Source organism: Sylvia atricapilla, chromosome 16 (genome assembly GCF_009819655.1).
Source record: "Sylvia atricapilla isolate bSylAtr1 chromosome 16, bSylAtr1.pri, whole genome shotgun sequence".
In the NCBI taxonomy this organism is placed as follows: domain Eukaryota; kingdom Metazoa; phylum Chordata; class Aves; order Passeriformes; family Sylviidae; genus Sylvia; species Sylvia atricapilla.
The window spans coordinates 6,601,272-6,628,239 of record NC_089155.1 but is presented as its reverse complement, the minus strand read 5'-3'; the positions used below and the strand labels follow the sequence as shown (position 1 = coordinate 6,628,239).

At 45.1% G+C, this 26,968-nt stretch overlaps 2 protein-coding genes across 2 annotated transcripts; both read left to right on the top strand.

Annotated features, from left to right (window-relative positions):
* Positions 1 to 1,747: 1,747 nt before the first annotated feature.
* Positions 1,748 to 15,143, top strand: LOC136368685 (NFX1-type zinc finger-containing protein 1-like). The gene is given in 23 exon segments (XM_066331052.1): positions 1,748 to 2,377; positions 3,172 to 3,504; positions 3,507 to 3,676; positions 3,679 to 3,931; positions 3,934 to 3,999; positions 4,002 to 5,171; positions 5,947 to 6,078; positions 6,531 to 6,676; positions 6,879 to 7,022; positions 7,466 to 7,583; positions 7,835 to 7,855; positions 7,858 to 8,078; positions 8,239 to 8,311; positions 8,314 to 8,377; positions 8,680 to 8,834; positions 9,500 to 9,645; positions 9,972 to 10,082; positions 10,779 to 10,874; positions 12,970 to 13,180; positions 13,183 to 13,669; positions 13,671 to 13,937; positions 13,939 to 14,865; positions 14,867 to 15,143. Coding segments are annotated over 23 exon segments (6,165 nt in total). The 5' UTR covers positions 1,748 to 1,800.
* A 1,804-nt stretch (positions 15,144 to 16,947) lies between these two features.
* Positions 16,948 to 23,458, top strand: LOC136368447 (cyclin-D1-binding protein 1 homolog). Its single transcript, XM_066330651.1, is given in 11 exon segments — positions 16,948 to 17,260; positions 17,962 to 18,041; positions 19,114 to 19,195; positions 19,617 to 19,713; positions 19,970 to 20,002; positions 20,004 to 20,041; positions 20,336 to 20,412; positions 21,037 to 21,290; positions 21,658 to 21,718; positions 22,685 to 22,702; positions 23,037 to 23,458. Coding segments are annotated over 11 exon segments (1,098 nt in total). The 5' UTR covers positions 16,948 to 17,043; the 3' UTR covers positions 23,178 to 23,458.
* Positions 23,459 to 26,968: the final 3,510 nt, after the last annotated feature.

The following is a 26,968-nucleotide window of genomic DNA, read 5'->3' as shown; positions in this document are numbered from 1 at the left end:
GCTTGAGCAAGGGTTGGACAAGATGACCTCCAAGGTTCCTTCCAACCACGCTGTGACAAGCTTGCTCAAGATGGTGTTAACACATTCAATCTTTGATTGACGCAAAAATAGTTCCATTAATCTATAATAACAGCTCCTAAAAGACTATCACCTAGCTCCCAAATGATTTCCTTGTCAGAGAGGTTGCAAAGCAATGAGAAATTTGTTCTAATTGGTGGCAAGGAAGCTGTATAACATTCTTCAGAATAATATGTAATAAATCAACTAGGTGAATACCTTTAGCAAAGGTCGTGAAAGATTCATGTCCTGGAATGACAAGTTATCATATTGAGAGGCATCTTCAAAAAATCTCTCTGCTTCCTAGAAACAGGAACAACAACAAAACTGATAAACACCTGCAGCAACACAACATGTTATCAAAGGGCTCTGGGCTGATTTTAGAGCTACGATTTGTTAACCGAAGCAAATTCCTCAGTAAGAAATTCTGGAGGAATTTGACTAGTTTTTAACACTTACCACTTCTCCCTTTTTTGATCTCTTCTTTTCCTTCACTTTGACCTTATCTGCAGAGAAAGAACAATGTGACAGGAATTAGTAGCACAGCTAAATGCATAACAAGATGCTGCGAATTATCTAGCCTTGTAACCCTGTACTTTGTGCTCTCAATTCAGATACTGAGGCAGAAGCCTCAGAAACAAGCAGAGGAATGTAATGGAGTAAAATTGCCAAGTAAATATCCTTGTTCAGGGATGAGTTCAATTATGGCTACCATTCAAAATAACCTTGATTAAAATCAGAAGGAATGATGGAGAAGGCAAACAAAATATAAAAGGTTCTTGCCCATTCCCAGCAAGACTTCACTTCAGACTTTTCTCCAGTGAGCCAACTCTGTGTCATATTCTTGTCCATTTCAGTGTATACTGCTGATACCTGCTTTTGTGAAGATACTTTCATCATCCAGGGAATACTCAGACTCCACATCTTCATCCCTACTGCAATCTTCACACTCCTTTTTGGTTTGGTCATCTTCAGCTTCTGCATCCTCGTCTTTCACTTTTGCTTGTTTAGCTTCCTTTCCTAAAAAAAAAAAAAACAAACAAAAAAACCACGAAAATGTTTTAGAAAGAAAGGTTGAGAAAGAAACTCCATTCCTTTGTGAGTCTGTGATTGTTATTATGATCCCATTCATAAATCCATGGTTTTGCATAACTTTAATCGCTAATAATTCTGCAACCTCATCCATTCAGCAGCACAGCACATATGGAAGCAAACCGAGCCCAAGTGATGACCTGCAGCCAGAGCACCGTGGCTGAGGGTATGGCCAAACACATACCAGTCTTTTCAGCAACGACAAAGACCCTGACCTGAAGCTTCCTTTTCTGTCTCACTTTCTCAATCTTCTCATCCAGCGTCGTAGCTGCTTTCTAGGCAGAAAACCACAACAGGAGAGCTGTAAGAGGAGCCCAGGAGAGCAGCGGGCGCTGTGCCCTCTGGCACCGCAGCTCCATCCCGGCCTCGGGCCTCACCTTGCCGCGGAGCTGCCGCAGCGCCGCCGTCCAGGCATCCTCCCCGCCGGCCTCCGCCTCCGCGAACACGAAGTCGACGCTGAAGTCCCCGCGGGAGGGTCCCCGCCGCCTGGGGCCGGGAGCCCGGGGCTGCCTGCGGTAACACCCGTGAGCAAGGAGCGCGGCCCGACCCCGCCGCACCGCCCCGGCCCGCGGCTCCCCGCCTGCCCGCCCCACCTCCTCATCCTCGGAGTCGTCAGATTCGGAGTCCACGGGCACCACGTCCCCCTCGGCGATGGTGCCCACCAGGCCCAGGCTCTCCAGCGTGGCCATGGCCCTGAGCCGGAACCCGCGGGACACGCGTGCGCCGGGCCGGGGGCCGGGCCGGTGGGCAGAGCCGCGCCTGCCTCCGCCCCGCAATGCCGGGAAAGGAAACCGAAAGCGGCCGTGCCGCCGCCGGATAAGTGGTTGTGCGGTACGTTTTTCCTCATTTGCGCTTACCCTTTCCTTCTCTTCGCTTGCCCTTGCCGCGGGAGCCGGAGAGAGGAGGAGAAGCTCCAGTTTCGGGGCGCTGCCCGCCGGTGACGACGGGCGGGGGCTCTGCCCACCGGGCGGGACTTGCGGGGAACTGAAAAGTGAAACTTTGCGGAGAACTAGAAGGGGAAGCGCAGGGGGGTGTCGGGGCAGACGCGGCGGTTCCCGGGCTGTGCGGGCAGCGCAGCAGCATCGCCGTGTTCGGCCGCAGGAGCGCCACGGTCCCCAGCGCTGCCCTCGCCCCGCAGAGCTGGAACAGAGCCGGAGCAGCCCCGCCCGGGCCATGGAGGGCTCTGGTCGGGAGCCTCACGCCCGACACGCCCGAGGTGGGGCGAGAGGTGAGCGTACCCCGGGGAATGCAGGGCAGGAGGGCTGGGTGTGGTGCTGGTACAGGGGGGAATCCGCTACTCCCCTGCCTGCCTACACGAAATTTGCCTACAGCGAAATTTTCTCTCAAGGCTGTTTCACCACTTCCTTTTTTGCCCTATGAGTCTGTTTGGGGCCATGATGCGGTGATGTGTTGAAGCAGCCTCTTGCTATTTGTTCCTGCTAGCTGTCAATTCTTCTCTGAGCGTCCTGTGGGAAGTCTGACTAAGGCTCTATGGGCTACTCCGAGCTAATCCTGCTCCTGGATTTCGGCCAGAGGCTCCCTGTTTTGCGGGTGCTGTGTACGGCCAGTTCAAGTCAGCTATGGCGTCCTCTCGTTGTTTCACCTATGACTAACTCCGGAGGAAGTGCTGTCCTGTGTAAAAAACTTAATCTTTCACCTTACTTCTGCTTTCATTCTGTGGAGGGAAGTTTGTTTTTTAGTGTTTTCGTAGCACAAATGAACTCTAAGCGTGGCACTCTCTTTAGCAGTTAGAAAAAGGGGTACAAATGAGATACTAATTTGAAAGTCTGTGTGCAAATACAATATTTTTTTTAACTTGATGTCAAATGCTCGAAATATTCTGACTAGGAGGTCAATATGGTCACTCATCTTTGTTCACAGCTATGTAAATTTGGCTGATTTATAATTAAGGCATGCCCTTTTCTTTTTCTTTCTTTTTTTTTTTTTTTTTTTTTTTTTAATTTTTTCTTTTTTTTTTCTTTTTTTTTTTTTCTTTTTTTTTTCTTTTTTTTTTTTTTTAAGGGCGTGCACTTCGTTTGGACACTGGCTTTATAGGAAGAGGCAGAAACAGAACAAATAATGTACCAGGCCAGGCACCTCAGTTAGAGGAAAACCTCCAAGACAATAATCATACTCTTCTACTTGGGCAAAGAGAAGAGAGGTTTGGTGGTTGTATTTCAAAAGTTCCACAGTCAAGTAAGAATAAACCAAGAATCCAAGGTCAACAGGCCAACAGTGAAGCCACAGGATTCTGGACTAAACAGGAGAATGAAGGAAGAAGAATGAGCTATCAAGGTGGGAAAACACAGGAGAGGGGCAGAGGACCCTGGAATGAGCAAGAAAATGCATTCAGAGGAGAAGGTGTCAGCTTGGACAAGGCCATGAGAGAACCAGAGGACCCTGGAATGAGCAAGAAAATGGAGGCAGGGGAAGGAGGTATCAAGGTGGACAAGTCAGGGAGGAGCTAGAGGGTCGGAGGAGTGGGTGGGCACAATGAAGTAGCACAAGGAGGATGCAACTCAGGGGTAGAATCTCATGTTCTACCAGAATGCTACCCAAGGCACTGGCGTTGCTCGCCACAGTGAGCAGCCTCAGCAAGCCAGAAGGATTAGCTACAAATTCCTTGAAAGTCTCCTTGAGAAAGACCCCTCAGAAGTTGTCATCACGCTTGCTTCCAGTTCAGGGTTGAAGAAACTTCTTTTCCAAACAACTATGAACCGCAATTTCGTTCAGCTCATTTGCCAGGTGCTTCGAAAAGCATGCAGTTCCCAAACAGATAGACAGAGTGTCAGCACATTCTTGGAGTTGTGAAGGAGTCCAACTTTCTCAAGATCTGTCTGCCACAGTATGTGATGACATGGTAACAGAAGTAGTTCCTGCTGTACGCCATGAGTACCCTGAGCATATCAACAACATCATTTTACTTCTTCAGCACCTGATAAGTACTTTCCCAGCCAGCTCTGTGCAGAAAATCTCCATTCTCTTGACAGTCTTGACAGCATCCATAAATTCCCTAAGAGCTTTTGGTGTGGCCTTTCCAGAAGAGACAGAGAAGAATCTCGATAAAGTCCAGATGCTCATGCAGCATCTGCAGGAGAAGAGACGTGAAGGCACACTGAGGGCTGATAAATGTACATTTATGCAGTCTCAAGATGGGCAAGAAGAAAGCTATCGTATCATGAGCATTTATCCAACATATGATGAGATACATGGTAATGAGAAACCTTTTCTACGTCCCAATTTTGTTTCTGGAAGATATGAAAGCACCAGTATTTATCTTGACACCCACTTCCGACTTTTGAGAGAAGACTTTGTAAGGCCTTTAAGGGAAGGTATCATGGAGGTTTTGCAGAACCTCCAGGACAGAAATTTGAGAAAGAAAATATTTGATGATATCAGGATGTACTTTGATGCACGGATTATTGCCCCACGTTGTACTACAACTGGTATTGCTTACAAGGTCCAGTTTGACACAGAACCACTGAGGTTTGTACAGTGGCAGAATTCTAAACGATTGCTATATGGATCCCTAGTCTGCATGTCCCAGGATCACTTTGAAACATTCCTTTTTGCTACTGTTTCTAATCGTGATGCTGCAGAACTTGGCAATGGGATTGTGGAGCGTTTTGATGCAGAGAGCCAGCCACTGCTGGCAGAGGTTCAGCCCTCAGACTCTTTTCTCATGGTAGAGACAACTGCCTACTTTGAGGCCTATCGGCATGTGTTAGAAGGGCTGCAGAAAACGAGGGAAGGAGATATCCCATTCCAGAAGTACATTGTGGAATGTGATACACAGGTGAAAGAGCCAGCATACCTGACAGAGGATACTGCCTACAACCTTGCACCCTTGGTGAAGACTTCATGTGAAGAGAAGTGCCTTGATAACTTGAAGAGTGTCTGCATTCTAGATCCCAATCAGTGGCTTTCATTGGAAGCTTTGAAATTAGATGAGTCTCAGATGCAGGCATTGAATCTTGCACTAACCAAGGAGCTGGCTATTATCCAAGGACCTCCTGGAACTGGTGAGAAATACTTGCTTAAAGGCTCTGTAATTTAAGATGTTCTTGTTGATTCCCCCATCTAGGGAGATTGACAGAGAAAGCCAGTTGTACTGTCTCCAAAATTTTTGTCCTGTGCCTAATTTATGCTTGAGTCACCAGTTAGTGTGAGCTATGGAGGCAGTTAATATCCTCAAATACCCATGTCTGATCTTTGCCCACCTAGATGCAAGTAGACATCAACAGCAGTGTTGGCTGTGCTTGTGTATTGGGGTGAAGAGTTTTCAATCCCTTTGAGAACATGGTCCCTCTTGCTGTGCAGCACTCTCCTACTTGTCTTCACAGAATGTTAGAGCTTTGAGAGCATTCAGCCATGATCCATTGTGTGAATAAAGTGTTAAGATTGACTGTAATTTTTTTGAATGGTACCTGAATTTAACAAGCATCAGTGCTCATATTCCAATAGTATGAGGATGTTTCATGTGCAGCCAAATGTCATGTATGATGCCAGTATCAGAATGGGCTGGGGGATACACTGGATGTGTCCAGGTCTGGTGTATTATCCAGAAAGTAACATTCTTGCAGACTGTGGCCTTGCTCAACTGCAGGCCAGAAAGTCAGTGTCATGCTACTTTATCTACATTTTGTAAGCTAGTTAAGGCTGGGGTCAGTTCTCTTAGTGCAGACCAGATTGGCAGCCTAGAAAGAAGTCTTGTATCTGTTGTTGATGGTTTACGTTTCAAGGCACTCATAGACTGCGTATTACCCGTATTATTCTGATTCTGAGCTTGTCTTCCAGGGAAGACTTATGTGGGTTTGAAGATTGTTCAGGCTCTCTTGACTAATGATCACGTGTGGCAAACCACTCAACCGAAGCGTCCCATCCTTATAGTCTGCTACACTAACCATGCACTGGATCAGTTCTTAGAAGGTAAGAGTCCCTACAAGGAGGATGGAGAATCACAGAATGGTAGAATCATAGAATGGTTTGGGTTGGAAGGACCTTAAAGTCATCTAGTTCCAACCCACCTGCCATGGACAGGGGCACCTTTCACCAGACCAGGGTGCTCCAAGCTCTGTCCTGCCTGGCCTTGAACACTTCAAGTGATAGTGCATCCACAAATTCTCTGGGCAACCTCTGTTGTTAGAACCTGTAATTAGAAACTATACTATAACTCTTACTCTGCTCATTGTATGGCATAATAACCTGCATTTTGGTTTGATTATTTTTCGTGACTCTAGCCTCATTGATACACAATTAAAAAACTTCCCTCAGAGCAAACAACTGTAGGATTTGCAGTCAAAGGTTGTTTTTTCTATCTTGTCCTCTTGCTGAAAACTGAACTTGGCCCTTCAGTTGTAATACTTCTCTTTCATTCTCAGGAATACTCTCATTTCAAAGAAATGGCATAGTGCGTGTTGGGGGCAGGAGTAGCAGTGCAGCCCTGCAGAGATTTACCTTGAAGGAGCTGAGGAAGCATGCCTACAGATTGGACTTCCCAGGCTACCGCCCCAGGGACTATGAAAATGTACGTACAGACCTCCTGGGAGATGCTGAGGCTGGGTTGCCTGTGCATTGGAGGACATAATAAACCTCCCCCACACCTGGCCTTTCACCTTGCTTTAAGCTGAATTAGGCCTCTTCATTCTTCTGTCAGTTTTTTGTCCTGCTGTTCGTGCACTTTGTTTCTCTGAGTGTGACGCTGCCTCCCTTCTCTTTGTTGTGAGTAGATAGTGATTGAGATGAAAGATGTTGAGGAGAAGCTCCTTGAAGGAGCGAAGCGGTTGGAGTGCACGACGTACGGAGTTCTGCATGAGCGCTACTTGAAACAGCACATGGCGCCCCAGCACTGGGCCAGCCTGATAAAGGTTCTGGTAAGAGAGGTCTTCTGAGTCAAGCAGTCCCAGTGCATGCTCACCATCCTTTCCTGCTAATGGTCCTGAGGTTCCCCAGCATACATCTTTTCAGCATCATTTGATTACTTGGAAAGTAAGGGAGTGAACAGCAAGCTGTGCCAAATGACAGTAGTCTAGACAGGCAGGGCAAGCAGGGCTTTGAATTTTGTTCCTTTAAACTGCGTAGGTTTTAAGTGATCTTTAGCAATATAAAAATGCAAGTACCCAAAGGAAAGCCTTTTAAACTGAAGGGGAGGAGGGGTACCCTTTCTGAAGATCTGGGGCTGCTTGGACTTTCTAGCTCTGGAGGGTGCCTTGGGGGGACTTTGTCCTAGTTCCCACTGCTGTAAGGTGCTGCTTTGGCATCATCCTAAGACTCTAAAGTGCAATAGGCCTGGCTGACTTGACTTTCCCTGTATCAGGAGGACGCTGAGTTTTACTACATTGGTTCACAACACTCAGTGATTCTGGAGTGGCTGGGACTTGGTGTATCTGCCTTCGCTCAGAATGCTGCAGAGAATACTTGGGCTGAAATTCCAGGTAAAAAACCAAACAAAAAACCAAACACCAAAAAGACACTCACCCTCCACACATGCTCTATGCATGCTCTCTTAGGTGTGTGTGTTTACCTAAGCAGTGTGCCAGAAAAGAGACACTGCTACTCAACAGGCACAGAATGATGTGTGATCTGTGAGGGAGTGGAAAGATTAACCTAATTTCCATGTAGTGATCTGATTGCTGCACTGATAGAGTGGCTGTGGCATACTTCATGTGACTGGTGACTCTCACAGGTGATCAGCAGGAAAGAGAGGAGGGGGGAAAGATGAAGCAGAAGAGGAGCTTTTGGAGATCGCAGAGATGGCTGACCTGATTGAAGCTGAGAGAGTGATTGAGGATGAAAAGATACCAAACTCTTGGAGGAGGAAGAAGGAAGATGACAGAGCTGCTGATGAACTAGCCAGAGTCATGTTGGCTATGAAGCTGGACCAAGAAGAAGGAACAGCTCAACTACAACAGGAGACCATGCAGTGGGAGGTAACTGCATGCATTAGTATGACTATGTAAAGAATAAGAAGGGGATGCTAATACAAAAGAGTCTTTGTTCTGTAACTGCTTTTTGGGCTGCGTTTTTTTGTGGGTTTGTTTTTTTATTTTGTTTTGTGGTTCATTTTGTTTTGTTTTGGTTTTTTTTTAGGTAACTCGTAGCCAGAGGAGAAAAATTAAGCAGAAGATTAAGGCTGAACTTCTTAAACTGGACGCAATGACAGAGTAGAGGCCAATGCTATTCAGGACGTGTGGCAACTTGACCTGAGCTCCCGCTGGAGGCTTTACAGGTGACAAAGCTATTTTGAAGGGCTTGTCAGGCAGGTCTTTCCTAGGATCATTCTAGTGTGCAAGCTGTGTCAAGCTATGTTGTTTCTGCCTGTATCTGTTCAACTTCTTGTTTGAACATGGTTGTTCTTACTCGCCTTGTACTGCATGAGAAGCAATGTCATTTGTACATGGTCAGGACTAAGTATAGATGGTAATCTGCTTCCCAAAAGACATGGGGGAAGTTTTGAACTGAATCCACTCAGAACCTGTGGATCACCATCCTCTTTTCCTTGCAGTGTGTATAATGGCACTTTCTTCCCAGGTTTTGGCTGAAGGCTTACCAGCGTTTTATTCGAGAGCACATTCTGGAACATGAACGGCAGTATCAGGCAGCAGCAGAAAGACTGGAAGAACAGAAGCTGGAGCAAGATCTCTGCATTCTCAATAATGCCAGTATTGTGGGGATGACAACTACAGGTGCAGAGCAGTGGGAAGCAGACCAGTATTGTATTGCTTCCAGTCATGTTTAAAGAACCTTTTTGCTGAAAGATTAGAATCATGTGCTGCTTCACAGCCTGGGTCAGGCTCTGCATTAGTCTGGAGCCTTTTTAATCTCTGACTTCCTTTGCAAACAAGGCTGTTGTGAGAGTTGTTAATTTAGTGGTATGAGCAGCTTCTGAGCCCTTTTGCACTCCCCCTGTCTCGAGTAGCATTCTTCTAAGGGAACTGCACCACTTGTGTCTTAGTAAGGCACAGCTAATACCTGTGCTGCTATTCCCACAGCACCTTCTGGAGGTGGTAGCGCCAAGGTCATTGTAGTATGCCCCTTTGGAGAGACAAATTAGGCTTATTTATGTGTGTAGAACAATGTATTGAGTGTGTCTTCTGTCTGAAGAGAGCATTGAAAAAAGGACAAAGGCAGGCACAGGACTAATCCCCACCTGCCTTCCTTAATGACTCTTCATATAGAATCCATCCCTGGTATGGTGCTATTTTAAAATTCAAAAAGCTGAGTTTTGAAATGGGGAATCTTGAGAAGAATTCCATTCTTTTCTGAGAGAGCCTACTCCTCTGTGTGAAAAGTCTTGCCTTACTGCTTCAATGTAGTTATATCCTGAGGTTTGTCTTCTGTCCTTTCTCAGGTGCTGCAAAATACCGACGGATCCTGCAGTACATAGAGCCACGAATTGTCGTTGTAGAAGAGGCAGCAGAGGTGCTTGAGGCTCACACCATTACTACTCTGAGTAAAAACTGCCAGCACCTCATCCTTATTGGAGATCACCAGCAGGTAACTTTCATGACTAAAATCTCTATCTGCTGTGTTAATGAACCGAACACTGGGAAAATTGCCAAAGCTTGTTGCTCCCCAGCTTCCACAGATACCAGAGGCCCTGTCTCCTGTAGTTTTAGAATAGAGCTCCTGTAGGACTGGTGTTTAACTGATACAGCTTTAGATGTGCTTTGATTGTGACTGTATCTAGCTTTGATATTTAGCACTTCTGCAAGAATCCAGGCCTTTCAGCGAACGACCAGTCACAGAAAATGAGAGTGAAAAGTCCTGCTTACACATAGGAAAAATGCCAAAACATGGACCTCCTATCCTTTCTCTTTCAGTTGCAGCCTAGTGCAAATGTATATGACCTGGCCAAGAACTTCAACCTTGAAGTCTCTCTCTTTGAACGTCTGATCAAAGTGGATTTCCCCTTTGTCTGTCTGAAGTACCAAGTAAGAAAGAGCTATAAAAATCTTCATGGCATTTGTATTTAGGTTGTTTTAAGTTTGTAATACACTTAGGTTTATATTTCTACTGTAAGAGCAGCCTAAAATAATGTACCATCTTACTTCTGAAAAGAGTGGTAGGAGCTGTCAAACTGACAGAGACAAGAATTCCAGCATATTTTCAATTATTTAGTGATATTGTCCACAGCACAGTGATTCTCATGTTTTTGTGTAAGGAACACAGTTTATTGTGGCAACTGAAACTTCCAGAACTTTGCAGAGTGAAACAGCACAATTCTCAGGCTGCTTCCTGCTGAATTGCTATAATCATCTATTTTGGTGCCCAGGGAAGTTAATTCTACCACCAGCAGTCCTGTATTAAAGGCACCTGGTAGTTTAGTAGTTAAGGTGAAGTGCTGGCTTTTGTTATCTATAAATGTGCTTACATTTGCACTGAAACCAGCATTATTGTACAACAATCTTACCAAGAGATTTTTTTTTAAAATACTCTGACTACCACTCCTGCAGTTGGTGGTGGTGTCAGCAATGGAGTGAGGGAGAGTGGGGATTGGGAAGTGCTCCCTTCTTGTCTCTTATTGAAAAGTCTTGTATTCAGCCTGTTTGTACAGTGGAGCAAAAGAATATTGACAGGGAAATAGGATGCTCCTTCCTCAAGACTGATAAAACTGTTTTGTGTTTCAGCACCGCATGCGCCCTGAAATTGCCCGACTTATCAGTCCTCATATATACCAGAAGCTGGAGAACCATCCCTCTGTCCTGAAATATGAGAATATAAAAGTGAGTTCTCAGCAATACAAGTGGTTGCTTTGTCCCCTGTTACTAGCTTAATGAGTTTCTGTAAAATACAGTGTTCAAGGATTTCAAACTCTTAGGTCGAATTCAGTTGTTGAAATTTATACCTGAATCAAGGAATTGTGCAATATAGAATTAGGTAAGTAATTTGTAGTTCTTCTGACATTAGTGATGATGGACAGTGCAAATGGATCCAATAGCAATCACTTTAAAAGAACATTAAAAAATGGAAGGGGGAACAAATTAACTGTGTAGTTTGAAAGCTAGGAAGAAATCTTAAATGAAAGACTTAAAGCATAATATGTGAAACTCCAACGTAAAATAGGTGACAGGATTACTGCAACACTTTTTCCTTGGTTTCTCCGTTTGGGCATTTTACCAATAAACAACATCTGCAAAGAAAATCTGTGCAGCTTACAAGTATAAAGTAATCACTTATTATCTAACATGCCAAAAACAGCCAGAATTTAGTAAGTCATTAGAATGCTTGCCTTGGGTATCAGTCAGGAGTGTCAGTCTTTGCTTCTTCCTAAATGGTATTGAGTTTCCATCTTAACACTCACTCCCTATTTTCTGATTTGTATTTTCTCACCTTAATCAGAACTTCATATATCTGTGTTGATGCTTTTCTTGCATCTTTGAACCATTAACAATTTATTTCTCTGTAATCTTCCCTTGCATATGTTGCATAGCCCTTTTCTGCAGACTTGCTCACAGCTGTCTGTCACAACTGAGCTAGTTTCCCAGAAGTCTGAGCCAAGTTTATGCTTTACACTGATGGCCTTGGATCTGTGAAGCACAAGACATTGGATACCCTGGGAGAAAGATTGGAGGCAGTTGCAGAAGTAGCATAACAGTATCTCAGACTATGTAAATCTGTCTTTAAAAAACCCCAGTACTAATTAGTTAAAAGTTCTTTAACTGGATGAATGAAGCATACTGAAAACTATAGCAGAATGCTGAAGTCAGACAAGAGAAAATTAACGAAGATTTAATTATTAGAATAAGCTATCTGGGAAGGTGGCAGATCATCTTTTGGTATCTTGAAATTCAGATCAAGTCTTTGTAGAAGACAATTTAGTTAAATAAATTAGAAACCCAAATAAACCCCCTCCAAAATCCAGCCAACCAAAACCCCAACAAACAAGAAACATATCACCTAAAACACACAAATTCAGAGACCACAAAAATTTACCCTATTTCTTCTACAAGAACCTATTCAAGAGAATCTTGTGGTTCATCTGGCCTTAAAACAAACTTGAGATACAAAGAGGCATCAAAATTGAATCTTCCTACCTAGTACAATAACCAACATAGGTGATGACTGAATTAAATTCTACTCAACTGGACACTTTGCCTGTATGGATACCTTGGAAAACCAGAGATCTATGATCTACAAAAACTGTTCTTTCCTGTTAAATTCAGTCTCTGGGTTTTGGCAGGCAGAACAATAATTCTTACAGGTAGAATAATTCCAGTTAATAGCTAAAAAAATTAAAGCCCTTGCTAACTCAAGGCAAATAGTGTTTTAGAACAGGTGAGCAGTCAGTTCTACCCAGCATGAGCTGGCAAGTGACTACCGGACTGCTAGCATTCCTAGATTTTTTTCTGGTGAAAAAGAATTCGTCCTTGCTGCTTTGTTTTCATTACAGCAACAGAGGAGGCATGTTTTAGGCAAGTGCTCAGCCTTGTGCATTGGTAACTTAGTATCTTTTTCCCAGAGGACCATAACAAGACATTGTTCACAGCATGAATATGCTTTGAGAAGTTACTAACGCTTCATGTTTTCTTTGGTGTAACCTGGAGATGTACAGTAGAAACATCTCTGGAAAGATAGAGAATAAAATCACCCACAGGAACTGATTTCATATTAGGATACTGAAATATTACCAATAAGCTGAAATGAGAATTTGATTAATAACCTATGGAGATCTAAGAGGAAACCACCTAAGTACACAGTACCTGCATACTGTAGTCAACTCCTTAAAAGTCCTCCTGACAGTGCATAATCAGGGACATGGAAACGGCTGGGGTGACAGAAACTAGAATTCTTTCTCTGACATCCTTCCTCTTGTTTCAGGGTGTCTCAACTAATGTCTTCTTTGTGGAACATGAGGTTCCTGAACAAGAGATCCGGGAAGGGAAAAGCCACCAGAACCCACACGAGGCCCGCTTTGTAGTGGAACTGTGCAAATACTTGTTGTGTCAGGGCTATGAACCATCTCAGATCACCATTCTCACTACTTACTCTGGACAGCTCTTCTGTCTGCGTAGGCTCATGCCAGCAAAGGTATTGAAGGCGTGAGGGTTCATGTAGTAGATAAGTACCAGGGAGAGGAGAATGATATTATTCTGCTGTCACTGGTGCGAAGCAACAAAGCAGAGAGACCTGGATTCTTGCAGATCCCTAATCGAGTATGTGTGGCATTATCCAGAGCTAAGAAAGGTCTCTACTGTATTGGAAACATGAGAATGCTTGGCAAGGTTGCTCTCTGGAGCAAGATCATTCAAACACTTGAGAAGAATGGTCACATTGGCCAGTCATTGGAGCTTTGCTGTCAAAACCACCCTGAAACCAAGACGCAGGTATCTAGAGGTGAAGACTTCAACAGAGTCCCAGAGGGAGGCTGTACTCGTCCCTGTGAGTTTAGGTTGAATTGTGGACATGTTTGCGCAAGGGCATGTCACCCATATGACCCAGAGCACAAAGACTACCAGTGCCTGAAGCCTTGTCAAAAGGTAATTTGTGCAGATGGGCACCACTGCCAAAAGTCATGTTATGCCCTGTGGAAAATGTATGGTGAAGGTAGAGAAAACTATTGCTAAGTGTGGCCACACACAGATGGTGCCATGCCATATGCCACCGTGCGAATTTAAGTGCCAAGAACCTTGCCAGAAGAATTTAAACTGTGGACACCCATGCAGGAATTCCTGTGGGCAGCAATGCACACTGTACTGTCCTGTAAAGGTCACAGCCACACTGAAATGTGGCCACAAGCAGAAAGTTTCTTGCTGGGCTAGAGGATGTGAGGAGACTGTGAAATGTCAGAAAGTGTTCTGTCACACTGGAATGTGGTCATGTATGTTCAGGTTCCTGTCATACTTGCTTTGGAGGAAGATTTCATAAGGCATGTGATAGGCCATGCAAGCGTGTGTTGATCTGCTCCCACAAGTGTCAAGAGCCTTGTACTACAGAATGTCCTCCTTGTCAGAGGGAATGTCAGAACTATTGTATTCATAGTAAATGCAAAAAGAAATGTTGGGAAAGCTGTGTTCCTTGTGCTGAGCCATGTGAGTGGCAGTGCCAGCACTACCAGTGTACCAACCTTTGCTCTGAGCCGTGCAACAGGCCTCGCTGCAATGTGCCCTGTGCTAAGATGCTGCCCTGTGGTCATCCCTGTGTTGGATTATGTGGAGAGCCCTGCCCAAAGAAGTGCCTTGTTTGTGACCACGAGGAGCTCACTCAGATCTTTTTTGGCTTTGAGGATGATCCAGATGCTCGATTTGTGCAGCTTGAAGACTGTGGCCATGTCTTTGAGTCACAAGGCCTTGACCACTATATGGATGAAGATGATGATGTTGTTAAGCTGAAGGTATGTCCTTTGTGTCAGACACCCATCAGAAAGAATCTGAGATATGGCTCCAGCGTGAAAAGGCAGGTGGAGGAGATAGAACAGGTGAAACAGAAAATCCAAGGCCCAGCACAGGAAATCGAGTCTAACAGACAGAGACTGCAGGCTGCACTGGCACAGAACATTGTTCTGAAGAATAACCTATGCCGTAAGTATGAGATGCTGGAAAATAAACTGAAAGCTTCTGCTCTCTGCACAAAGAGTATCGGACTAATTGAGAACCTGCTTAACTTCTACAAACGTGTAGCAGACCTAACTGATTCTATGAACAAAATTGATGAGAATGAAAGGAAGGGGCTGATAAAGAGGCTGGATGAAGTGCAAGAGTGGTTGGATAAGGAACGCATCATTTTACAAACAGGAGCTCACTGACCTGCAGTCTGAGATCCAGAGACTGACTTACTTGCTGAGTCTCTTGGCAAGGTGCAAAGCAAATAGGATGATGTCCACAGACATTGCAGCAGAGATTAACAGTGCACGTGAGATACTGGAAGGGACAAAAAAATTCACAGAGAAGGATGAGGCTGCAGTGAAGGCTCACCTGAAGAAGATCAATGATGGTTTGCTGTGGCAGAGTTTCTCCGAGATCGGGGACATTACTTATATTTGGAGAGAGGCCTGAGCAATTCCAGAAAATACATTCATCGCCTTTCTAAACTCATTAACAAAACACAATACAGTACAATTATACATATACTATTCGTTCCAATATTTGTGAAAAGCCAACTTTATAAAATGGTTTATAATACTGTGAAATGTGAGGTGGTGTTCTGTGTCAGGTAAAAAAAAAAAAAAAAAAAATGGCCATTGTAGTTTTGTGAAATGTGTGGAAGGAGGCCCTGGGACAGTTAAAAATGAGTTTGACAAACAAAGGAAAAAGCATGGAAAGAGACTTTTGGAAAAATATTTTGCATGCTGTTAAGTGAATAATGTGAGTTTTAAAGTTTTCACAATATAGTTTTAAGGGCTTTTTTAGGCCTTTAGCATGTAGGATGGAAGAATACATACATATATTATTGCTTGAAACAAATATTATAAGCTTTGATCTGCTTGTAATAAGAGGTTTGAACTATGGCTTTAGAATAAAATGAAGTATTAATCACCTAAATAAAAGAAGGAAGTGAGCTTATCTTAAGCTAAAAATTGAGGATCCTGGAAAGGAAAACTGGACCCATCATCACAGATGCGTGATCCTGGTAAGGGAAGGTAGACATCATCTTCACTGATTTACCCTGGAAAGGAAAACTGGACCTCACCACCACAAATGCAAGGAAGCTAGATGTAAGGAAGCTAGACATCACCATCACTGATTACGGCCCTGGAAAGAGGAGCTGGGCCTCACCATCACTGATGTATGATGTGGAAAAACTGGACATCACCATCACTGATTTACAACCTTAGGGTACAAAACTTCGATGTCACCTATAGGAATGATCACAATGGGGTATAGAAATAGGACTTCACAAACAGAAACTGGGAGGAAATCACACACACACACAAAAAATCCTGCTAAGAAGCGCTTTATGAAGATGCTCAATAAATACCAGCAAAAATCAGCATTTGGGTGCAGCTGGAAGGGAAACCTCCATTGTACCCAGCAAGCTGCTTTGCTCATATTTTATTGTTTGAATTAATGAATTAATAAATTGATTCTGCTTGATATATTGGCTGAGTCAAGCTCTTATTGCTTACAGTGTGCACACAGGGACACAGCCCCGTGCTTTCCCTTGTGCTCACTAATAAAGTGTTTATCGCTGCGAACCGGGCTCTGCTGTCTCTGTGAGGCTGTGCCGTTTCTGTGGGGCACAGCTGTCTCTATGGGGCAGAGCTGTCTCTGTGGGGCTCTGTGGCTCTGTGAGATGCTGTTTCGGTGGGGCGTGCCGACTCTGTGGGGTGGGGGTTCTGTGGGGTGTGCAGTCTCTATGGGGCTGTGCGGTCTCCGTGAGGCGGAGCGTCTCTGTGGGGCTGAGCGGTCTCTGTGGGGCTGTGCGGCTCTGTGGGGCTGTGCTGTCACTGTGTGGCTGTGCAGTCTCTGTGGGGCTGTGCAGTCTCGTGGGGCTGTGCAGTCTCTGTGGGGCTGTGCGGTCTCTGTGGGGCTGTGCAGTCCCTATCGGGCTGGCACTCTCTGCGGGGCTGTTCTCTCCGTGAGGCGGAGCTGTCTCTGTGGGGCTGTGCAGTCTCAGTGGGGCTGTGCGGTCTCCGTGAGGCGAGAGCTCTCTGGGGGCTGTGCAGTCTCTATCGGGCTATGCAGTCTCTATCGGGCTGTGCGGTCTCCGTGAGGCGAGCTGTCTCTGTGGGCTGTTCAGTGTCTCTATCGGGCTGGCGGTCTCTGTGTCTGGTGCGGTCTCTGTGGGGCGGAGCTGTCTCTGTGGGGCTGTGTGGTCTCTGTGGGGCTGTGCAGTCTCTATCGGGCTGCGCGGTCTCCGTGAGGCGGAGCTGTCTCTCCGGGGCGGGCCGGGGCCGTTCCAGCCGCTCCCGGAGCGGACGTGACGCGCGGGGCTCTCCGGGGCCGCCCCGCAGCGATGGAGGCGCGGGAGCCGCTGCGGGACGTGCGCGGGGCGCTGCGGGCGGTGCTGGCGCGGCTGCGGGTGCGGGCCGGGGCCGGGGCCGGGGCCGGGCGGGGGTCGGGCCGAGCCGGGCCGGCTCCCCGCGGGCTGAGCTCTGTCTGTGCCGTTGCAGAGGGAGAGCCGGGAGAGGGCCGAGAGCCGTTCGAGCTGCCGCGCTTCTGGGACGCGCTAGGTACGGGAGGGGAGCGGCCGGGCCGGGCCGGGAGTTGGCGGGGCCGGGGCCGGGTACCCGCGGGCCGGGCCGGGGCAGGGTTGCTATCCCCGGCCGGTCCCCAGCTGTGGGGCGTGCCCTCCACTCATGGAGTCACGGACCCGGCAAGGGGTCCGTGAGAGATCTTTGATCATCGAGTCCAACCGTTAACCCAGCGCTACCTCTGTAAACCCTAAACCACATCCGTGCCAAATCCAGCCTCCTAAACATCCCCAGGGTTAGCGACTCCACCACCTCCCAGGTCAACCTGTTCCACTGCCTGACCACCCTAACTCTGGCCGCCAAACACTCCAAGGTGTGGCGAAGCAAAGGCCGATATTGAACTGTTCATAGAAGATTATAAGGGTCTCTGTTAAAGCCGCCTGGCACATCCTGGTGAGCAGGTCCTGAGCCAGGATGCAGGCTGGGTTCTTGCTATCACTACCAGCCAAGCAAAAAAAAAAAAAAAGTTGGAGAAAAAGCAGACACAGGATACAGATAACATGCATGGCACAAATGCACCAGGGAATTTTTCTTTGTGGGGTTTAGTTTATGTGTTTGTATGGCTGAGTGTAATGGTAAGCAAGTAGCAGGAGAGCTGCTGCTCATCAAGCTCCTCTGTTCTTTTATCGTTTACCTCATTTACTTTCTCTTCTTTTGCTCCCGTTGGATTTTTTTCTTAGGTCAGACATTCCAAGTAACGTCACAGGAAGCTACAAAGCTGAGTCTCGCATTCTCGAGGCCTCCACTACCTTCTGCAGAGGTGAGAGAAAGCCTTGACAGACTATAAAATTGCAGTGTGTATACAAGCTTCAGGTATTTCTTGGTTCATTTGACTAAATGGGCTGTGTACGTAGAGTATTAATATAATCCAAGAATTGCCCAGAGAAATAATTTCTGTAAGGGAGGCAGACATACTAAATAGAATATTCTTATAGTCTTTAACAGCTACAACTAGTTGCTGATAGAGACAGACTGTTGTAAAATACAGACTTCAGGTTTAACAAAGAATATGCAATATTTTTGCTATCAGTTGAGAGAAGTTTATCATACAGGTGTTTGGAGAAGAGAAAATAAAAGACCTTCAGTTCAGAATAATGATGTAAGTGTTGTGGTTTAAAAACAAACCAAGTAAGAGGCTCTAAGTCAGAAATAAAATTTAATGAGAAGAAAAGGAAAATAAAATAGAATAAAATAAAATAAATACAAAAAGAAAAACCAGTGACAGAGTCAGAATACAACCTGATCAGGGTGATGGCAGTCCAGACGAGGTGGTCTTCTTGAAACAGAAATCTTGTAGAAAGGTCTGGTAGCTCCGGTCCTCTGGGAATCCAGTGGGAGAGGGCTGCCTCTACTGTCCCAATCCCAGCTTATATCCAGGTGAGAATGCTTGGCTCTTCCCATGGGCGGAGCATCTCACAATGGGATGATGAGTCATGGAAGAGAGCCTTCATGGCCCATTAAAGAGAGAGATAACGCCCGGAGGGAGTTATCTCTGAGTCATGCAAAAGGCATTGATGGGCCATTAACTGAAGATGGTGATAGAATACATCCTAAACTACAACCCAGGACAGTAAGTTACTTTTTCCTCTCTGTTGCATGACCACCACACACAGGGAGTGTTTTGTTACTAAATCCTGAGGCAGATTAAGATGCATACAGCTTGCTTACAGTGCCTTCTTCTCGTGCTGTATTTGTTTCTTAAGCAGACTGGTCATTGCTATTCTTCCCTTTTCTCAGAGCAGTCTGAAAGCCAGTGATTGCTTGTGAGGATTTCTAAGTGTAGTGCAGCTATGTGTTACTCATGGGTGACCCTTTTACCTCTCCATTTTCAGGACTGCCGGAAGCTGAGTGAGGATGTCCAGAATGCCATTCTTGCAGTTGCCACCGTGTACTACTGGCTACCCAAGGGCCAAGGTGAGATAATGACAGCAAGGCAGTCACCACTGTATAGAGAAACCCAGTGTTTCAGAGCCTAATGAGGTCTGTTATCAGCAAGTTTTTTAGCATGGTATCCCATTATCAGCTATTCCATAGACTTTGAACGTGTTTGAGTGACGTACTTTTCTGTCTGCTGCTGCAGTTTTCCATCTGTGGGAGAGTGATAATGTAGAAAGCGGGGTAGAGGATTGAACATTGAAATTTATAAAGCCTTGAAATACTTGTCCGGACTTCTTTTGGAACTGGGAAGCATTTTGCTTTTCTTCAAAATACTTGTAACTTCATTTATACAGTGTATCCACACAAACAGAGCAGTCTGTGTGTTCATCTACAGCACTTGCTTTCTGTCAGTGCTGACTTTGTGCCAACTTTCTTATTCTTTCTCAATCTCAACCAGGTACTACTCTTCGGAAGATGGTTCGAGATGCTACCACTGAAGTAGTGGAAGGAATGATCCAACTCACAGACACAATTCTCAATGCCTCAGAGGAAAGGTTGTAATTTTCAATTGCACGATTGTATGATTTTGTGATAATTTTGGGGGGAAAAGGCAAGAAAAATTTACAGGTATACTTGTTAGGAGGCAGCAAGGGCTTTACACAGACATGGCATACTAGTGACAAGCTGGTTGGTGGCATCTTTGCAGCAGGACTTTTGCTGGTGTGCACCATCTTTGGTGCAGAAAATGAAACCACAGTCTAGCACAGTGCTGTTACTGATGCTAACCTTGATGGTTTTGTTTTGTTTCAGCTTGTCTCAGGAACAGCTGATACCAACTGGAGGTGTGGGAGGCCTGTGAGCAAGTGTCTAACCTGCCACGAGGTGAGTGTTAAATGCACAGCAACAGAACTAGGATGTATTGTCTTGGAATATCAATAGCTTTTGCAAGGGCATTCCAGCTGGCAATGAGGGCTGAATGGAGAATGGCTCAAAAACTTCGCTGGTTTTCATATGTATAAGCTTGGAAACCGGATCAGATTCTTTACCTGACAACAGTGCAGCTCTGAGCTCTGCAAGAAGTTTGATCCTACAGTGGTTGCAAGCCTAGAATGAAGGTTGTTGCAAACTGTTTGGAAACAGTGGGATGGTACAATTTTCATCCTTTTGCTTTTGCAGATAACCAGGCAGCAGTTGTGTCGGCTCTGGCAGCATGTCTAGGTGTAGTCAAGGATGCTGTGGAGGAGATGGAAAATGTAAGGAAGCCCCTAAACCTTAGAGGAGCCTGCAGTGGTGCATTCACAGACTCAGAATATTCTGAGTTGGAAGGGATACACAAGGATCATGGAGTCCAGCTCCTGGCCCTGCACAGGACAATCCCAGCAATCCCACCACGTGCCTGAGAGTTGTCCAAATGCTCCTTGAACTCTGGCAGGTTTGGGGCTGTGACCATTTCTCTGGGGAGCCTGTTCCAGTGCCCAACCACCCTCTATGGTGGTTTAGTGATGGAATACAGGAATTATTTACATACAGGCCTTACTATAAATTTTTCTTACATGACGTAGATTATTGTTTTATGCATGGATTTCAATGGGTTTTTATTCTCAAGCCTGGTTTGCTTTGTATAAGATTTCCATAAAGCCATGTCCTGAACTGGGGATGGAGAAGGCGATTTAGGATCACATAAGAATTCACCAGGTTCTTGCTGTTTGCACTGTTAGAGTGGTGAGTTAGTTTCATAATCCAGTCATTTGGGATTAAGCAAGTGAGATTTCTCCATTAATTATTTATGTGATGTCTAGATTATGCTTTCCCTTTCCTCCTGGGAGTTGCTGGAATTGATGTTAGGCTCTGGGTTTTCAGTGCCTCTGTGTTCCCAGGCACTTGTGGAAGGGCAGGATCCTTATGGGGACATCATGGAGGATGAAGAGCTGGGCTTTCGGGGCAACAGGGACACGTACTGGTCAGAGGCTGACCGGCAGCTGCTCAGCTCCTGCATGGGCTTAATGAAGGCTTCTAAAGCTTGCCTGAAGAAGGTCTTGGCTGTAGTGAAAACCCATGGCAAAGCTGATTCTCCAGAGCAGATTGCACAGCTGGATGACCTGGCAGACATTGCTAATGAGATCAGCCCAAGGTAAGGAGGGTTCTCCCCGTGCTGCTTTTCCCCTTGAGCAGTCCTTTTTTTTGAGGACTTAAGTGGGAAGTAGGAACAACCTTTGATGTTGGAGTTGTGAGCATGTGGTGGAGGCAGGTGGGATGGGAAGGCTGTTAAGCTGTTGAGAGTTGTGTAGGTCAGGAGAGGAAGCTGGGGGTGTGACCACATCATACTCCACGGTGAGAGGGACACAGGTCACTGAGAAGACAATGGAAGCATCTCATAGGTACAATTAACATCTCACTGTTGTTCCTGACCTGCATTCAGGATGGATGCAGGATTTGACCAGGATCTGTGAGTTGTGCTATCAGAATATTTCTTCCTGCTCCCCTCTTTTCTGTTCTAGTGTTGATGAGCTGGCACTGAGCATGTACCCACCTGTGAACCCTTTGGCTGTGCGACTTAATGTGAGTATCTGCACTACTGATATCTGAGTATCTGCATGTGGGACAGTGGCCTGGCTGTAGGGAGTGAGAGGAAATCAAATTGGAGGGGTTAAGTGACTTCAGGCAGAGAGGGTGTTAGTGACTGCCTCAGTAATGATTTCTTTGGGATGAAGAGTGCCCTTTGTTCTTGCACACTTAACTTCCTTCATATGGAACACCTTCTTCATCTGTCCCTCTTCAGGGAAGAGCATGACCACTTGAAAATTCAGCTCTGAACTATAATCCATGCGATTTTCAATGATAGAACCTCAGTAAAGTGATGTCTAAGGCTGTCTACGTACTGCAGATGCACTTTCTTCTTTGGGTAGTGCAGTCTTGCTCAAATAAAGTTATCTATGAAATTGAAAGCTCTTACGGTGAGTGTATTTAAGCAGTACAACAAACTGCTTGGAAAAGTGGTGGAGTCTACATCTTTGGTAACACTCAAAACTTGACTGGGCAATGCTCTGGCAACCTGACTGAACTGTGAAACATTCCTTGCATCATAAATTAAGTACAAATCTTCTTATATCTGGGATTTTTTAAATTCTTTATCTTGGGTTCATGCCTTTGGCCCGCGGCTTGATGTTTTCGAGTAAAATTAATTACTTAAGACCAAATTGCATTGAAATCAGTCACTTGCAACTTTTTTAAAAATATCAATAACTAATTTCTACTAGGCTTATCTTTTTTTAAAAAAAGGCATTTTAATGTGTGCTTAAAAAGAAGCCTTTTTTTTTTTTTTTAACCTGTCTCAGCCAGGAGTAGGTTGGGAGACACTTCCAGCATGGCAGTGATGGATAGCTTCATTCTGTATTAGGCTCCGTGGCAGTTTTATACATTCTTGGCTCTTGTGCATCCCTATAGTCCTCTTTATTTTCCAGTACTGTTCAGACCCTACTTTTCCTCACCTTTGGCTCACCTGATTTCCCTTTTGTTTCTTTCTAGGCTGCTAAGTTGGCCTCAGTTAAAGAAAGTCTTAGAGAAAAGTGAGTATGAGCTACAGTTTTATGAGTGTGTATTCCCTGCTTTGCCTCATGTCAAAGATGACTCATTTCTAGACAGTAGATGCTGGCATTTCAGAACTATGATGATGTTATCTAGTCATAAAGGAATGGGAATAGACAGAGATGCTAGGGATGACAGTGGTTCCCTTGGTTTGTGTTTGGGACTGCAGACATGAGTGTGGGTTCTTCTTGCTCAAAGCCCTGTGGCGCTAGAGCAGCCCTGTTTACTGCTGTGGCTATTCAGAACTTCACATACCCCTGTGTTGTGCCTGGATGTATAACACACCCAGGAGGCTTCCCTAAAGAATTTGCTTCACTTTTGCAGGGCAAGCCATGTATGTCCACCATCAGAGGAAGGCTGGGTGCAGTTTCTGACCTGTGCAGTAGACCACAACATGAACAAAGTCAAGAACTTCACACAGGGTCAGCTTTAACTCCTCTGTGCCTACATGTGTTGCTGCCACTGGTTCTAGCATCTGCATTTCCAGTGAACTTTGCTGTTCTTCAACTGCTTGGAGAATGATGGGAACAATGTAGGAGAGAACTTTACTGCCACTTGCAAGAACTTCTCCAGGAGATTGCCCTTTGCCATTGCAGAAGGTGTCATTTTGCTTGGATTCTTGGGATGATACAATGCTGCATCTTAACGTGCCCCATTCTTCAGACATTACAACTACTGTGGGGTTCAGAGAAAAATAAAATACTGCTAGATTTACATTAGTTGCTTTCTGTCTTCAGAGGACAAAGGATGTATACAGAATCAAAGAGTCTTGCTTCTTTTGCAAGCAGTCCAGTGAATAATTTTAAAATGTGTACACTGCTGCTGTTTCCTGTCTAACCTTAGAGAGCAATGAGTAAGCTTTTAATTTCCTCAAAAGCCAGCAGAAAATCTTGTTTACTGCCTTACCAATGTCAATTATCTGCAAATATCCCCTATATATATCCCTAGAGATGCCACATCTGTCATCACTTTAAGTTTCCAAGATATCCTTTACTTTGTCACACGGTAGGGCAAGAAGACTTAAGGCACTGGTGGGGCTCAGCACAGGTGTGGTGAGAACTGCAACATCAGCTTGACGTTCAGCCCATCTTTGTCACAGTAAGGTTCAACTTCTAAAACTGCAGAGTGGCATAGTGGCAGGTGGGAGAGAGTTGAGTTTTGTGCAAATAATCAAAATTGGACATGGTTTTAAATGTAACTTTTATTAAACTGTTAAATCTATGCTTGCCTATGATCAGGGGACAGATCCCAGCCACTCTTTGGTAGGTGGGACAGCAGGACCTGTTCTGAGCTGGGCCTCAGGCAGCTGCAATGTTGGTAGTTCTGTAGCGCTTCAGGTTCGGGAAGGAGCTGGAGGCAGGTAAGACGTGCAGTGAGTCTTCTGGGCCCTGCTTGGGTGGGGGTTAATGGGATTTGCAGCTCTTGAGTGCTTTAGCTTGCACAGACCCAACCTGAAAGGAGAGAAGGGATTATACAGGAATCCACTCATTATGTTTTTAGTTTTCCTGGGTCTAGGATATGGCTTTGCTAAACAGGAATGTGGTGCCAAAAAGAGGGAAAGAAAAATAAAATAGAAGAAAGCTGGCAGTTACTTGAACTGCCACCGTGAAATTGTCATCTAACAGTAGTTGGGAGGGAGATGGACAAGAGAGTTGACACTCTCCATGGAGACATCTAAAGGGACTTTGTCCTAATGCAGCTTCTTGAGACAAATGTAGGGTGTTCATCATGTGAAGGGGACCTTTGGTGGGTCTTGGCTGCGTCAACATTTGCCTGGTTCTTGAGCAGAGAAGGGGAAGACACCACTGTCTTTATTGTTTAGAGTGGGTAATGGAAAGATGTCACAAGCCGTACAGTTTTGCTCCACTTAAAGATGTTCAAGTTGGTCACTAGAAAGTAATTGATTTCCCACAGCAAATAAGTTCTAAATTTCCTAGCTCATTTAAGTGACCTCTAACTGTTGGCTATTTGATGTGTGTTTCTGACTAAGTCTTGTGGCATTTCTCGGTTGTCCTTTTTGTTGGCAGGTGGTTTTCCTTTTGCTGTCTATGCCTTTGATGTTGAAGCTTTCACAGGTGCTGTATTGGCTTCAACTTATGTATTACACATCTGTTGAAAGTTCTCTTAGCTGGCTTTTCCCCTTTTCAGTGTGAAAGTCATCCACATTATCTGTAAATAAAGGATGGGATGTTGGGGCTTTCATGCGGTAATGATATCTTCCTGCCATGTTGTTGCCTGGTTATTTTAGGGACAGCCTTTCCTGTGCAAAGGGTTTCTCTTGCTTGTATTGTGTCTCTTTTCCATTTGTTGTTCTTGGATCAGTTTGCACTTACCTGTAATTTCTTTGTCTGTAGATGAGCCCTCGCCCTGCCACTGCTATCACACACTGCTCCAGGGGTTCCACGAGGGGGTTCTGGAGGGTGATCTTTACTGTGCTTGGCTCATACTGGACTATCTTTTCTGGGAACTGTTGAAAGAAGCAAATGAGCTGAAACTGAAGGAAGAGATGCTCTTCTATGATTAAAGGGAGATGTGTAATTTTTCAGTGCCTGAGCTGCCATTTGCCAGAAGAGACAAAGTCCCAGCCTAATTCTTCTGCTCTAGTTTCTCAGAGAGCCCCTGAACCCAGCAGAATTGTTTTGCTGCTTATGACTATGAAAGCTGGTTTTCTCCCTACTGCAGTGACAGAAAGACAGCCCAATCTTACCTCAATGGTGAGAGGGGGCTCACAAATGCTAATTTCTTCCTGTGCCAGGTACATGTAGGAGTCCTCGTCTCTCAGCACAGCAGTCAACCGGAGCAGGTGGTTCTCTCCCAGCTCTTTTCCAAACCATGTGTAAGGCACAGAGACCTTCAGGTTATTGACTGGAGCAGAGTGATGAAATAACAGGTGATGAGTGCAGTCTGCCCTTTTCTTGCATGCCACCTAGGATTGTTCTGTGCTCAACATTGTACTAAAAGCTGCAGCATTTAAATGCTTAAGTGACCCCAAGTGGATTTGCAGATTGGAAATCTCTTAAGGTGATGTTGCCAAAGTGTTTTGTTTCACAGAATGGGTGAGGGTTGGAATGGACAATAGTGGATCATCTGGTCCAATCTCCCTGCCCAAGCAGGGTCATCCCACGGCAAATAGTACAGGATTGTGTCCAGTTGATTCCGGAATACCTCAATTAGGGAGACTCCACAATCTCTCCAGGAAATCACCTAGAATCAGCTATTCAGCCAACCTTTTCTAAACCTCGGGCTAGGAGGATTTTCTGAAATGCACTCAGGAGAGTCTTTACCAGAATTGCTTTGGAGGTTAAAATGGAACTCTTCCTTCCAGACTTGGGCAATAGGCACACCATTATAATGCAGAGCCTGGATCCCAGCTACCAGATGAGTAGCCTTTTCTTTACCACTGTGGTTAAACACTTGAATGGAAAGTGTAATATCTTGTCCCAGTTGCAAAGAAACTACTTGACTGGAGGTGGATGAAAAGGTTTGACTGGCTCTTCCAGAGCAGTAGGAGTGAAGATAAACTGTGTGCTACTGCTGCTGCTGGTTGTCTCAAGGTCCTTCATATTTCTGTAGGCTTTGTCAAGTACTTTTCTTTCCTGGAGAGAACCTGTCACAAACAAAAAACAAAAACAAAAACAAAAAATTCATACTTTGGTACTCCCTTTCTGTTTACTAGTGAGAAGCATCAGGAGAATGACATTGATTTCTCCTGGTAGTACTGTAGATAACTGTTTCTAAGAGCGTAGAGAGATATCCTTTGTGCTTCTGGTTGGATCAATTTGACAACTTCAGCTGTCAGGATATTCATTGGATGTACCTGACATATCCTACTTGGAATAGTTGTCATAGTTTTTAAGACACCTTGGTGCTAACATCTCTCAGAGTAGAGGAGGCAGCTGCTTTTTGTTGCTGTTGCTAAGGTACAATTCCATGTTCTCACATATAAAGAAGTTGCAGTGTCTCCTACAGCCATGGAGACAACAAGCCACAGGTAAGATGGGGTGGTAGGGTTGGGGCGGGGAAACAGCACTCAGATTCTGAAGGGGAAGCTGCTTGTTGAGGGAGAGATTTAGGCAGTATCTGAGAGTTTTACCTGAAGAAAAAATTAGGAAGGGTTACCATTTTTGTGAGTAGCTAATTCTCTGTTCCTAGTGTCCTGTTCAACCCCCTACCTGTCCCAGTGGCAGCAAAAGCACAAATATCCTTTCCCAGAAGACCCACTGG